Raw genomic sequence first — 16065 nt, forward strand, 5'->3', positions numbered from 1 at the left:
GATTTTACACAACTAATCTTTACTGAATTCACATTTTATGTGCCAAATATTTTCATAAATTTCTTCAAAAATCTACCCTCCTTTGTCACTCTTTCCCTTCTGTCCCTCCCAGACACATCTTCACTGTTCCTTAGTCTTTAAGGAGTCAGAACTTTTCAGAATTGTGACTGTTTCTGGGGTATAATTGACACTAAATTTGTTTGTAAGTTAAGTATGTTGTTACGGTCAGAGTGGGTGATGCCATTTTTGATTAGTTCAGAACACTGTTAGGTGTCATGTCTTAATTCTTCGAATGTAATTAAAGAAGGATTTGTAGTAATCCTGGGCTTCATATGCTAATTTCAGTTTTTGTCTTGATTTCCTGGTTGTCACTTTATTTACTGATCTTTTTGAGCCTGTGGTGTAGGACAACTTGTACTTTCAGTATAGTTTTAAACACAAAAAAGTGCCTTTCTTTACAGTACCAAAGAATGCATCTCCAAATCTTTTCTTTAGCAGAGTTGCTGTTTTAAATTCCTGTCCCTGTTAAAACTTAGCATAGGTTGTTGACCAGCTATATTTTGGATTTCAGTAGATGTCATATGTTCAAGATAATACACCATTATCCTGGATAAGTCATGAGAAGCCCTCCTGTAGGTTAAGTGAAGATCCATGCCTGCTGGTTGTGACCTGGCCCTGCTTTTACTGGGGCCCCTATGTTAATAAGGCTATACATAAGTCAGCATGACAACTTTGACCCTCTTACTGATCTGTTACCTCTGAAGAGGTGATCATTTTTGTTTAAAAAAAATTCCAGTTAAACTGTCCAACTCATTACTTATTTGTAGTAGCTAGATGGTCTTCTGTGCAGCTGATGAGGATGCACTTTTTCATAAATGTGGTGCAGGAGTCTGTTAGTCACTGTTAACACAATAGATCACTGCAGAATGATTTTAATGTGGCAAACACTAAATCTCATTATAGGATTATTGTATTGCAACAGTATTTAAATATCCTTGCAGCAAAAATAAATATGCAGACCGTGTGTGTGTGTGTGTGTGTGTGTGTGTGTGTGTGTGTGTGTGTGTGTGTGTGTGTGTGTGTGTGTGTGTGTGTGTGTGTGTGTGTGTGTGTACAGGCTTAAAACACATTAAGTCTTGCAAATGATACGTTTTGTTTTATTTTAGTGACTGACTAGTTGGGTAGGCTTACACAAGTGGAGTTTGTAGCCAGTGATATATAGTGGTAATAATCAGTTAGTGTTTAAAACAGATAGGCAGAGTTCAATTTCATACCTGAATCCAGATGTCACTCTTTGAATGGTATATTTCTGAATGAGTTTGATGTGGTCTGTAATTTAAAGGAGTAGAAATCATAGGATGATTCAGCGTTTCCCATGTATAACTGAGTGGCTTTTCTTTTGACATTGGAATGCCCTTGGGAGAATGGACGTTGGGGACTGCCACTGACATGGCATTAAATAAAATTATCAGCATTTTTTCTTTGTTTTTGTTGTAATTTCTCCATATGTTTTGGGTTTCTAATGCTGTGGCAGGAATCGTCCCCATTCCTAAATCAGAGTATTATTAAAGTTAATTAGTGCTTTTCCCAGCACCTGCAGTGTACCCAAACAATTGCTTCTTTTTACAGTTGATCTGTTGGTAATTTGTTTATTCTTAAAAAAAAAAAAAAAAAAATTTTTATTAGCGTTTTGCTTCCAACAATACTGGAACTGTCCGGGTATCTCTGTCTATGTCTGGGGGGTGTCTATCCCTTGTTGCTCTAGTTTCTGCTTGTGTATTCTGGTATTTTATGACTTTGTGTATCACTCAGTATGCAGGATACTTTTAGCACTAGCTGTAGCTATTTCAGTAGTTAGTATTACTTTTGCCCTTTGTATTTTAACTTGCGGTGTAGGATGATCCCATATGATCATAACTTCATTTTTAAAAATTCTTTGTAGGTTCATAGTTATAGTGCTTCTCAGCCACCTCTGTGTTGTAGTGTCTTTGTGAAAGTGCAGATATTTTGAGAATATATTCAGTGGAGTTTGTGAAAGACATTTTACGAACAGTAGTGGCTTTACACTGCAATGAGAACAACTTCTGTAGCAGTGTATAGTCCTTCTGTAGCAAAGCATCCTTTTATTTCTCTTTTTGTTTATCCCTTATTGTTGATTGTTCAGGCTTATGGCACACGCAGAAAAGTCTGCATAATAGTTCAGGTGCATGGTAGTTTACTGCATTTGTAGTCTGCTTAATTCATTTGGTGGTGGTATATAGTAGTGTCCTAATGCATTATTTTTTTTCCAGACAATTGCTCGCATTTGCTGCATTCGCAGTTTTGGCCATTTCCTAACCCAACTTCAGGGTAGTGTTCTACAGTTTAATGCAGAACTTGGAATATTCATTAGCAGTAACCAAGCAGAACAGGAAAATGTATTGCAGCAAGCGGAGGCACAGTTTCGCATGGTGAGTTTTATTTTTTAGGTTCTGAAAGTAGCATTGCCTTACTTGAGTACAAAACAGTTGTCTGAAACCACATCTACAAACAATATTTATGGGGTATTGAAGAGTAGTGTTTAAAGTAAGGGCTTTCTGCTACAGGCTTAATCACAGCTGTGTGTGTTTGTTCTGAACTAGATTTGCTTACAGAAGATATCAACTTATTTGTTGGTCATTGTGATGTAGTTTAATTGGGCTTTTTTGGTAACTTCAGACTTGCCATTTTCTGTAGTGAGTTTCATAGGTGTGTACTAGGTTAATGACCAATCGGATGTGATCCACAAATTTGATTTATATAGATGGTGATTTACTTTTTGCCTTTGTCCATGAGGAATGAATTTCTGATTACCCATCTACTGGTCCAAGTTGCTCTTATATAGGGATAGGGATGAGCCTGCTCCAGAGAATGGGAATTCTTTTTGAAGCATATCTGATTTTTCAAAGTGTCCTGTGTATGTCACAAGCAAAATTAGGTCTTTTAATCTAGTAGGTCTGATGCTGTTTGTTTTGCGGATGTGCAAAGTGTTCATCAAAACAGGGTCCAGGGATGCCTTGTATGCCAGGCAAAGATCACCTCTCAGAAGTCTGTATGGTACTGAGTAAAGAGATAGGGCTTTGAGGCATTTAGTATAAGACGTTTACTCTCCGTTTCCTTTTTGTAAGGAACCTTTGTGGACTTTCATGTGCTGCATGTGTCTGGTCAGGTACATGCCAAAGAGGGCATTATACTCCATGATGAATCTGTTGAGGGCCGAGTACAGTACAGTGGCATGGCGACCTCTTTGGACCTAGAAGCCATGCCGTTGCTTTTTTATAAGCTGAGCAACTTGCACGGATTTTCTTACTACCTTTTACACATGTTGGTCAAAGGCTAGGATACTGTCTACATGAATTCCCAGATCCCTAATTATTGACTAGACTTTTAAGGGTGTTTTATTGATGATGTAGTTACCCAGGGTGGTAGACTTCCCAAAAGGTACTATAATGCATTTCCTGGTATTGAGCTGTAAGCCATGGCTTTGGAATCAAGCATTTATCTGTGTTAGACCTTCCTGAAGGGTGTTTTCATCTTGAGAGGATTCAGTGACTGCTCCCAGTCTCCAATCATTTGTGAACTTGGTCAGCCAAAGGTCTTTGACATTAGCTTTGACATCCGGGAAGTAGATGCCAAAGGGTGTGGGCCCAGCACAGAGTCCTGGTGACTCCACTGGTGACTGGCCTTTCTGTGGAGGTGGCCTCACCGATTCCAACCTCCTGAGTCCTATCAGTGATCCAGCTAGCTATCCACTGTGTGTTATAAAGTGGTTTATACCTAGTTCAGAAAGTTTGTTGACAATGCCTGAGTGGGGTGTTGTATCAGATTTTGAAAGATCTAGGTAGGTCGTATGCACCAGTTTCCCCTTATCCATTGCTTTGGTGACATTTTGAAAGAATTGCGCCAGATTAAGTATGATCTTCCTTTGACAAAGCCAAACTGCGAGGGATCTAGTGTCTGACAGTCTGTGTCTTTGTTGATAATTTACATGACAATTCTTTCCATGGCTTTGCAAATGAAACAAGTCAGACTAATGGGTCTGTAAATGTTCTTCGTGTTTCACTGTTGCAGTCATCACTTTTGGGCTATCTGCTTGCAGTAGCCCTCAGTCGGCCTGATTAACAAAGTCTCGGGTCCTGCGTCTGTTGCTGTCCCTTCTTCCATGACGTCAGGTCGTCAGGGGTATAAAACATGCAGCCGACACCATTACATCAATCTTTCATGCCGTGCGGTGCCCAAAGCTGAAGCAGTTCACAAGTGCCGGTCGGCCGACTCCTGAAATTTTTGTTTTCGAGTTTCAGAACCAAAGTCTTCAACTAAAGCTAAGTACCCCATTGGGGAAACTTTTTCTTGCTCCTTACCGATGTCAGTAAAAGTTAATAATTGCATTACTTGTGGAAAGCAAATACCTCATAAAGATTTTCATTCATACTGTATTCCTTGCCTAGGCCCTGACCCCGACATACTGTGCTGTCGGTTTTGTGCTTTATTTAATCTGTCGTCAGTATATTTTCACCTCTAAATATTTCAGTTCTTGGTTTAATTATCCAGAAATGTCGTCGACTAGCCATCCGACTACCAGGATTCTGAAAAAAAACACAAGGATAAAGACAGAGACAGGCCGCCGAGGTCCAAAACTGCCAACAACGTTTCTCCTAAGCCAGTCGCCAGTTCGCCGGTACTCAGTGAGGTGCTTTCGCAGCCCCTGATACCCACTACTTCTGATTTGCAGGCCACTACTGAGACCCATTTGGAGTCCAGTATGCCGCGAGATGCTTCAACTATGGAGCCTGCGGATGTCTCTACCTTGGATGGGTCCGGAGCCGCTGTGCAGGCACCGGCTTCTGAGGGTGTATTCAGGCCTACGGACTTGCATATTAAACCAACGCTTCCTTCTTTTAGGCCTAAATCTCGAACCATGCCTAAAAAAACGACGCCCAGGCAACATGCTCAGGCCTCTATGCCTAAAAAACAAATGATAAGAATGGCTGAAGACCTTATAACCTTAATCAGGGGAAGCCAGCCTCCCCCTTCTAAGAGACATAGGACTGAAGTTGTTTATGAATCTTCTGATCTGGCTTCTGATTTTTCTGATTCTTCTGATGATCTGGATTTGCCCTTGTCTACCTATGAGGATTCTGATGCAGAGGATGCTATTCCCCTCTGCTTCCCCTCCAGAGGATTTCTCCTTTGGTGAAACCTTACATACTCTAAGGGAGCATTTCCACTGGGAAAGCCAGGATTTTTCTGATTCAAAAAAGAGGCTTAGGGATTTCTTACTCCTGCCTCAGCATAGGCCTTTAGCTATTCCTCCTGTACTAGACATTGTTGATGATGCTTTTTCGGAATCTAGTTTGGCTCCTGATTCTTTGCCTCCTGCTCCCAGAAAACCTGACAGATATTACAGGGTTCCTGATTCACACAAGTTCCTTTTTAAAAATCCTGTTGCGGATCCAGATACTATTTCAAAGGGACCCAAGGGCATTAAGGCTTCTACTGCTAAAAATCCTACCCCTTCTGATAGAGATTTCAGGGCACTGGATAGATGGGGTAAGAAGGTTTACACTTCTGCAACCTTGTCCATTAGGGCTTTAAACTGCCAGATTCATATGTTAAAGTATCAACATCTTATTGGATTGCTTAAACAGTAAATGATGTTGATTCCTGACTGTACGGAAAATAAAGAATTACAGGATTTAATGCATTCTGCTGAACATGTTGGAAAACATACTTTGCAATGTGGATTTGATTCTTTAGAGGCCTCTTGCAGGGCTGCTGTTACTGGTTCTGTGATCAGAAGACATGCTTGGTTTAAGGAGCACTCTTTACCTGATCATGTTAAAGCTAAATTGCTGGATGCTCCCTTAAATCAGGACCGCCTGTTTGGCATCAAGGCGGAGGAAGTTCTTAAAAAGATGGAAGATACAGCTAAAGCTATGCAAACCGTTAAAGATTTCTTACAAGTTCAGCCTCCTAAATTTAGTAGGCACTGGCCCACTAAGAATTGGTCCTTTCCAGCCTCTTCAGGGTCTTCTCAAGCCAAACCCAGACATAGCAGAAAACCCAGGTTTCAGTCCCAGGGGGGCACACAAGACTAAGCAGTGGGGGTTTCTGCACCCAAATCAGGGAGTAGTAAGACTCCCCCCTATGGAAAACAGTCTCAATGACTTACTTCTAAAACTTCCAAGCACTTCCCAACTGAATGCTCCTTTAGGCGGAAAGATTGGTCTGCAGGCCAAAAACCGGGAACTCATTACCCAGGACAACTGGGTTTTAAATATAGTGTCCCAAGGATACAGAGTTCACTTCCACACCTTACCAACAACAAGCGGGTGGCCAGATCTACCCCCAAATCAGTGGGCAGAGGCCCAAAATCAAGTTCTGTCCCTCTCTCTCTCAAGCATGGAGGCTATTTAGTTGGTACCAGAAGAGGAAAAGGGACAAGGGTTCTATTCAAGACTTTTCCTGGTACCCAGAAAAGGCAATACTTGCCGTCCTATCCTGGACTTTTCTACTCTAAATACCTTTCTGGTGATTCCAAAATTCAAGATGCTGACTCTTCACCAGCTCCTTCCTCTGCTAGGCAAAGATGCATGGTTGGCAACACTAGATTTAAAAGAGGCATACCTGCACATCTCTGTCAGGGAGTCTTGCAGAAGATACCTATGTTTCAAAGCAGACTACATGCACTATCAGTTCTCTGCACTGCCCTTTGGCTGATCTACAATGCCCAGGGTATTCACAAAGTGCCTAGCTAAAGTCATTGCATTCTGCAGGCAAAGAAATATTCAGATATACCCATATCTGGACGATTGTCTAATTCAGGCGGAAAGCTAGGACATACTTTTGAATCATCTGGCCTTTGTTCAAAGGGTACTGACTTGTCTGGGGTACACTATAAATGAAAAGAAATCACACCTGGGTACCTTGTCGACAAATTATATTCTTGGTAGCAAGCTTGAACCCAACTTCCCAGATGGCTTTCCTCACGCCAGAGAAACTGATTCATTTGATAACTTACTTCAAACAAGTGACCACAAAAACCCAGCTATCTGCAAGGCAAATACTGCAAGCCTTGGGGTTCATGGCCTCCAGCATTCTTCTAATTCCATATGCAAGGCTGCATATGAGGAAACTGCAATATCATCTCAAAAGCCTATGGCGTCAACATTCACAGGATCTAGAAGCAATGATTCTTATCATACTTTGCCTACGCCTAGAGTTCCTTTGGTGGGTAGAGGCCTGCCACCAAAACAGGGGACTACCATTCACACTACCACCCGCCGCCCAAGCCTTAACAACAGATGCATCAGACTATGCATGGGGGCCCACCTGGCAGGGAAATACAATCAGAGCAAATGGAACCCAAGTCAAATGCACCTGCATATCAATCAAAAAGAAATGTTAGCTGTACAGAATGCTCTGACAGCCTTCAAGGACCACATTCTTCCAGGACAACTAATGGTAAAGACAGACAACAGCACTGTTATGTGGTACATAAACAAGCAGGGGGGTACACATTCTTACCCCCTCTGCAGACTAGCCATGGCATTGTGGAACCCAGCCCTGAGCTATCAAGTACATTTATAAGCTCAATTCCTGCCAGGAAAACTAAATACAGTGGCAGACGAACTAAGCAGAAACCTCATTGACCCACACGAGTGGAAACTAGAACCAAAGATTTTCAACATGTTGAGAAGCAAATGGGGGAGCCCAGATATAGACCTGTTTGCCTCCCCCCCCCCCAAAACTATCAGTTGGACAAATTCTGCACATAGACTCCTCACAAACAAACTTGGAAAGTGGATGCTCTGTCCTTCAGCTGAAAAAATTTATCAGTTTATGCCTTTCCCCCCTCTGCCTCTGCTCTCCAAAGTACTACTAAAGAACAATCAAGACAAAGCAAGGATGATTTTGATTGCACCAGACTGGCTACGCCAACACTGGTATCCCCTCTTGCGCACTGTGTCACTGTGGACCCCATGGCACCTGCCTCAGACTCCTACTGTATTGTCTCAGCAGGAGAACCAAATTCTGCACCCTCAACTTCAAACACTGAATCTAGCAACCTGGCTAATTACATAATTTCTCCTTTACCATTCCTCAGTAAACCAGTGATGGATATCATTTTAGAGGCAAAGAGGCCTAGTACCAGAAAGTCTTACGCTGAAAAATGGAAAAGATTCTGTGCCTGGAACCAAGCACAAGGGACGAGCACAACAGTGCCTAATTTACCTCAGATTTTACAATACTTAACTGAGGTACTTCATAAAGGCCTGTCTTTCTCCTCCATCAAAATTCACGCCTCAGCCATCTCAACTCATTATAACACAGAACCACCCCTCTTCTCTCATCCACTACTTAAGCAGTTCCTCAGAGGGGCCAAAAATCTATGACCACCCAGGAGAGCTCCAACTCCAGCCTGGGACCTCAACTTTGTATTAGAAAAGCTCACCCTTCCTCCTTTCGAGCCAGCTGCCACTGCGGACTTAAAATTCCTTTCTTGGAAAACAGCTTCCCTTTTAGCAATCACTTCAGCAAGAAGGGGATCTGAATTACAGGCCCTCATGGCAGTGGAGCCTTTCATCATCTTTCATGCGGACAGGAAGTCCCTCAGGACCAATCCCTCCTTCATGCCCAAGGTGGTATCCAGTGTGGCCCTTAATCAGTCCATACATTTGCCAACCTTCTTTCCTAATCCACAGAGCAAAGGGGAACAGATTCTGCACTCCTTAGACGTGCACAGACACCTTAGATTCTACTTGGACAGAACTAAACCTCAAAGGAAATCTGACCAACTGATGGTGGCATTTGCTGCAGGGGCAGAGGGAAAGGCTATTTCAAAGCAAACCATTTCCAAATGGATAGGCCATTGCATTCATTTCTGCTACAAACAACATGGAAAACCTATCCCACAGGGGATCAGACCCCACTCTACCAGGGCTGCATCTACCTCTACAGCCTTTCTCAGAGGCGTCCCTACCAGAGACATCCTAGAAGCTGCTACCTGGAGTTCTGTACATACTTTCACCAAGCATTACCATCTGCCAATTTTCTCCAAATCCAGAGCTGACTTTGCCGCTGCAGTCTTGCAGAGCCTTTTAGCTGGTCCTAATTCTGTTTAAATTCCTCCTGCTATCCTTAGCTTTGGGAATCTACCCAAAAGTGATGACTGCAACAGTGAAACACAAAGAACATAGTACAGTTGTGTACACTTACCATAAATGCAGATGTTCGAGTTTATTCACTGTTGCAGTCCTGGTTACCCTCCCTCCAGCCCCCTTCTTTTTTTGGATATACCTCTACTTACCTTTGCTGTCTTCAAAAACTTTTTGGTGTATTTGATTTTTTGTTGGAGATATAACTTTGTATATTTATAGATTTAATTGCTTCCCATTAAGGGGGACCTGACGTCTGGGGCAAGAAAAACTGATGTAATGGTGTCTGCTGCATGTTTTATACCCCTGACGTCATGGAAGAAGAGACAGCAACCGACACAGGACCCAAGACTTTGAGGGCTACTGCAAGCAGATAACCCAAACATGATGACTGCAACAGTGAATACACTCACATCTACATTTATAGTAAGTGTACACAACTGTACTTTTCCAGGATCTGCTGAAGGTCCTCCCTTACGAAGGGGAATAACCATCACAGTCCTCCATTCAAGTGACGCAAAGCTTCTTTTAAGACAGTAGTTAAATATTGACTTAAGGGGTCCTGATAAGTCATATTTTAGGCTGTACAGGAGGCATCCTGGGATGGTATCGGGGCCTACCGAGACCATGTTCTTGGCTTTAGTGAGTGCACCTAGTGCATGCTCCTCATTGTAGTTGGAGGGTTATGTTTGAGGGTATTTTTGAGGGGATGGTTGGGGGTGAGGGAGATAAAGCTGGAAATAAATCTCTCTCCTCCCCATAACCTTCCCTCAAGAAATACTGTCAAATATAACTCCCCATGCTATCCCTAGGGAACAAGTCCTTAATGCTCTCTCTGAGGATGAGAACACTGCATCACTGGGTCCAGACAATGTCCCAGAATGCCGTTTAAATAGCATGAAACATGACCTATGAGGACCTCTGAAATTGCTATTTAATTGAAACCTTCAATCAGGCTTCATACCTCTTGAGTGAAAAACTGCAACAGTCATCCCTCTGCAAAAACTGGGCCAACTACAGACCCATAAGTCTCACTAGTCTCATATGCAAAGCCATGGAAAGAATTATCATGGAAATGATCGATAATGACGTAGGAAAACTCCAGACACTGGACCCAACCCAATTTGCATTCATCAAGGGCAGGTCATGCCTACTTAACTTTATGGCCAACTTTGTGAAGGTCACCAAGGCAATGGATCAGGGCAAAATAGTTCAACTTCCTACCCTGACCTAGCCAAGGCATTTGACACACTAACCCACTCGGGTGTTGACAAACTCAGGAGGATAGGCACAAACCCTTATGTCACCCAGTGCAATGCCAACTGGCTCAAAGGACTCAGGAAGTTAGAACTGGGGAGTCCATATCTATAAAGAAGCCAGTGTGATGATATAGGCAAGTGTCAGCATAGCGTTCTGGAGTTTTGTAAAGAATGACATGGCCTTTGAATATCAGACTGAATTATGCAAGATGCTTGTGTTACAAATGTATTAGAATTGTGTCTCATTTGTATATCAAACTGATTTGTACAGATGCTTGTGCTAAAATGTGTTTGAGGTTTGCTTGTGTTGAAATGTGTCACAATGCACCCTACTGAATTGAAAAGAAATGTACTTGTATTATTGTAACTGAATTAAATGCATGTATTTTAATAGAGGGTACTAGGACAGCAACTGTTAACCAGCTAGCTTGCTTTAAGAAAAATAAGGGAAATGTAAATGAGCTGTTAAACCATTAAAATGGCACCCCCAGTGCTGAAGACCGGAGATGCAGGGTCTGGGAAAAAGCCTGTGTTCATTAGCTCAGTAAAAAGAGAAGAAGCTCCCAGCACTGCCATAAACATTTAGATGTGTATTGTAGCCCTCTATGCTAAATTTCTGTCTCAGCTTCAGAAGGGGGATACTGTGAGAACCTAGTCAGGTGACCAGATGAGGTCATTCTGCCAGCCCTCTTGGAAATTATATTTTAGATGTTACAAAGAGAAATCTCAGAGTGCTGAGTATTTGGTTTTGGGGAACCTGACTAGAGAGACTTTCACCCACAGCATCTTCCCTTGCAGTAGTAAGTAACTTAGCCTAGGGTATGGTAATTGTTTTAGATTAGTCAGGAATATACTGAAGTTTAGTTTAGAATATTGTTTTTCTTTGTTTGTCCGAGTATGTCCATCAGTGTTCTTTTCAGTATTCCCTGTGATCAGAACTTTGTGGATTACTGTAAATATATATTCAATATTTTCATGTTCTTTTATTAATTAATAAACATATTTAAAACTTTTATTGTGACTGATCCTTGTAGAAAGTATCTAACCTTTGAGAGTACTTATATTTATTTGATGACACTGTGTGGGTTACTCCAGAGGGTCTAGTTGTCTTGGTTAACTATTATCATTTGTATTCGTATTAATATAACACTAGTATATTTGGGCACCCTTTAAAGGCCTCAGAGTAGCTGATTGTATCTGGTGGTGATAACTACCTTATAGTCTGGGCAGAAGGGGACATAACTAATACATGTGTGTGTGTCAGCCACATGGGGCAGAGACACGAAGCCCTGGGTTCACAGAGAGGGTGCTGGAGGACTTGGCTTGGACAATTATCTGAGGACTTAACCCTACAGCTGTACCAATGCGGAGTCTTACTGGGGACCTGGAGGGAGACAGATTTAGAGAAATCCAGACCCCAGGCTGACTGTATTCCCTGAGTGCTCTTGGAAATACTGAGTGCATCCGTTTGTATTCCAAGTGCACGCCCCTCTCCAGTGTCAGTGGTGAGGATTCAGGCTGCTTGAGTACTGGCTCAGTGTGGGGACATCACAGCCAGTCACAAACAGAGTCCCTCAGAGATCTATCCTGGGACCGCTTCATTTTGGCATTTACTTCTCTAAAGTCGAGACCAATGTCAGTGGCCACCCGCTAAATTTGCAGATGACTGGCAGTTAGGAGTTGCCATTGAATCTCCCACTGTTACAAATATTCTCCAGGAAGGGCTGATACTGACAAAACCTGTGTCAGAGCCATGAACTAAAACTAAATGCCAAGAAATACATGATCTGAAATTGTTAATCTTCTTCATATTCATCACTGATGGTTTAGTTCCGAGCCCTCGGAACCGAGTTGGCCTTATACCAAGCTTGCGTGCACCAAAAAACTCATGATCTAAGCTGCTACCCACAATGCCCTTTGCTCAGTTACCTCAGATCTCATTTGCCGCGCAACCATATAGCAGCATTTCAGCAAGCTCTCCAGCTAAGTGATTTTTCTGATATATTTACAAGTTTTTGTAAAAGTTTTTTCCTCTTTATAAGCTGTTCTTGATATCTATATTGTTTCAGCTCTACCCACAGGTACCTCTTTCTTAACATTGTTGGTATTTTCTTGGTATTTTCTAACTTTCTACCCTTGTGGCATCTTGTTACCATTGTTGGTATTTCCTCTCTTTCTTCATTTCCTCTCTTTCCCTTTTGCGTGAGTGTGTGTTCTGGGATGTCAGAAAAGAAGGGAACTACAGAGTTTAAACACTGCTCTTCTTGCAGTGGTAAACTACCAAATAGTGACCTCCATGAAGAATGTGTGTACTGTTTGGGGGTTCTGCATTTCTTGGTGAAGCCCCTGTGTAATATTTGTGGTAGCTTCAGTCAGCGGACGGTGAATGAATGTCGTAACAAACTGATTTTGAAGGGCCTACTTAAGCTTTTTCGGAGGCTATTTCTGCGACGGAGGTCTCATACCCTCCTATGGACAAGAACGTCCTTACTCTGACCCCTCTTCACCGGCTGGTGACAGAGGTAAAAGTCACAAACACAAGGCCCATAAGTCCTCATCTGAGCACCATTCTGCCGCCTCTGTGCTGACTACTACATCGGCTCCGAGCTTGGCTCCAGCGAAGCTTACCAAGGTCGCCTCGTTGGCACCTACCCTGGCACTGACGACTACGGAACAGTCTACTGACTCAGTTCCGACCAGCTTATCCGTTTCTGTCTCTGCACCGACATCGTCCGTTTCTGCTCTATCTGTTCCGACAACTACCTCGGAACCATTTTTGTCATCTACCCCTATAGTAACCTCGGCTCCGAGCCCGTTCACAGCTCCAACCATACCGTTGTTGCCAGTTTCAAAATTGGAATCGTCGGTGCCGTTCTGTGATACACCACGGACCCGATACTAGTCTACTGTGGACCCGTTTGCCAGTCAAGCCTGCAGCCCCTTTTTGGACCGGCCTGATTACCCCTCAGAGGCATTGGTGAGATCCACCAGGAGCCTTTCCGAATTGGATGTTGGTGCGCCTTTTTGACCAGCTGCTGACCACCAGGGGAATTTCATATCCGCCTAGACCCTATCCCCACTCCAAGCTTTGGGTCTATTTCTCCAGCAACTCCTACTTACTCTCCTCCCTTGGATCCAAGGCTCATTTATCCAAATTTTACTAGAGGACTCCCCTCCTTGGCACTGACGACACCGTCTGAGGCCCCGAGACCCCTTTGGGTGTCGGTTCCATTGGAATCCACCCTTCTTCAGTCTCATGCTTGGGGAGTGGAACCTCCAGTTCCAGTCTCTGTTCCGACAGTATTGTCAGTCCCTACTTCGGATCCAAGGGTGACTACTGCTCCGAGTCTGCTTGAGGCTCCATCTTCGGGGATGGACCATCTGGAGCGGGGTGTGACCCCGGTTCCGATTTTGTCTTCTTCGGTTCTGGGCTTCCACTCCTGTTTGGGCAGACCCACTTTCCGAGTGATGAAGAGGGTACTTGCTGCTAGCAATCCTCCTCCATTGGTTATTCCCCCAGTTCCTTCTGAGCTGCAGCTGTCAAAGGCCCACCCCCCAGGACTCAGAGCACAAGGCCCAGGAAATCCCTGTCCAGGGTATTTCCCTTTCTGAGTCTTCTTCGGATGCTCCCACCGAAGAACCCCCTCGGAAATGGGTGTGTAAGAGGAAACACATAGACTCCCTCATGGAAGATATGGACTATGATTATGGGGAAGGGTCCCCACGGTCACCCCCTGACTATGTCTCCTTCGGAGACATCATGGAAATTTTGAAACAGAGGGGTGACTGGAAGTCCTCCAACCCTTCCTTGGAGGAATCCGTATTCCTGCAGCACTTTCGCTTTTGGCCCTCTACTTCTTGGGTGACACCCGCCGATGAGTTGGTTAAACTCATCGTGCAATGGGTATGGAAGAACCCTGACTGTGTTGAGGCCATTCCCAGGAGATCAGACAAGATACTCTTCCCCTCCAGAGGATCAACCCCATTGGTGTAGAGGTTTGCCAGTGGTCGCTATGGTGGTGGTGGTGGCAGCCACAAAAAAGTACCTTGCAGAAGAGAGTCCTGCTGTTCACCTGCCCAGCAGAGAGGTCCCGGGCAGTGGACAGGTTTGGGAAGCGAGTCTTTGCATCAGCGACCTTTGCAGTTAGGTCTCTGAACTTTCTGGCACATTTTACGAGGCTCCAGAGAGATCTCATCTCTGAACTCTCCGGAACCATCGCAGGCCAAGTATCGGATGGAGCACAAGATAAAGTTGCTTCCCAACTTGCCACCCTAGAATCAATATCTAATTCATCCATGAGGCTGCTGTCAACCGAAGGAGCAGCTAGAGCTGCAGGCATAGTCATGAAATGCCACGCCTGATGCACATTTGTGACCTCACAGACTCCTTCAAGTCTTTCTTTCTAAATACCCTATCGAGCCAATTGCTCTGTTCGGTACTGAGGTCAAGGATACATTAGCCAGGTGCGAGCAAGACGGGCTTGTCTGCCATGGGCCTATGCTTTTCCAAACCTCAGCGTTCCTTCTCCATGAATCAGAGGAGCGGAAAGATGTGGCACAAGAAGTCTCAAGGTCCTTTCCGAGATGCACTTGATGAGAACTCCTCCAGAGGCAGAGGGGGTTCCAATAATGGAAGACTTCCCTTTCAGGGCAGAGGGGGTCCCCGGAACCAGGGCTCCAGAGATTCCTTCTTTGGTAGACCATATCAGTGCTCCTGAGGTGCTTCCCAATTGCTTTCCTCTGGAAGCAGTCAGGGCACATTTTTCTCTGCACCAGGCTGCCTGGCTGTCCATTACGAACGATCATTGTGTGCAGAGAATAATTACCAGAGGCTACCATATTCCCCTAATAACTTATCCAAGACTTCTGAAATCCCTTCCTGATGTTCCACCCAGTCAAAGGGAGGAGGCAGCTTCCAAGATACAAAAGCTATGTCAAAAACGAGCCATCCAACAGGTCCCCCCAGATCAGTGCGGGTCAGGGTTCTACTCAAGATTCTTTTTGGTGCCAAAGAAAACAGGGGACTGGAGGCCCATTCTGGATCTCAGCCAACTAAACAAATAGGTAGTTCAGACCAAATTCCGCATGGTAACGATTCAAACCATCCTCCAGTCAAGCCTGATCTCACTTCCTCTCCACAGGCTTCAGAGACTAAAAGTACAAGTTCAAGTGATACTCTGTCGAAGAAAGGTGACTGCAAGGGAAGTCCTCCAGCTTGGGATCTATGGCTGCAGATGTCCCCATAGTTCCCTTAGCCAGACTACACATGAGATTACTACAGTGGCTCCTTCAGGCCCAGTGGATACCCAATCTTCACCCCCTGAGTTCACAGATTCTCATCACCAACATTTGCAAACAGGATCTCCTCTGGTGGATGAATACAGATGAAAATCTTTGGTGTCGCCCCTTCCAGGTTCCACAGCTCAGCGCCACGGTGACCACAGATGCTTCCCTGATGGGGTGGAGGGTTCACTTCCAGGGAAAGTCAGTCCAAGGCACGTGGTCCGATGTAGAGGTCAATTTGCATATCAATGTCCTGGAGTTAAGAGCGGTGCTATTGGTGTTGCAAGCTTTTCATCCGCTCCTTCCGTCCGGAACAATTGCTGTCCAGTCGGACAACATGTCTGTGG

The 16065-nt window shown here is 44.1% G+C and overlaps 1 protein-coding gene across 1 annotated transcript in view; it reads left to right on the forward strand.

Moving 5' to 3' along the window:
* SMG5 (SMG5 nonsense mediated mRNA decay factor) overlaps positions 1–16065 on the forward strand; it is a 2571376-nt gene that overhangs the window by 2030803 nt on the left and 524508 nt on the right. The window contains exon 16 of the mRNA XM_044079814.1: positions 2292–2450. Coding sequence (XP_043935749.1) covers positions 2292–2450 — 159 coding nt within the window. The remainder of the gene's footprint in view (positions 1–2291; positions 2451–16065) is intronic.

The sequence above is a fragment of the Protopterus annectens genome, chromosome 8.part0 (genome assembly GCF_019279795.1).
Source record: "Protopterus annectens isolate FY-2018-M chromosome 8.part0, PAN1.0, whole genome shotgun sequence".
In the NCBI taxonomy this organism is placed as follows: Eukaryota; Metazoa; Chordata; order Ceratodontiformes; family Protopteridae; genus Protopterus; species Protopterus annectens.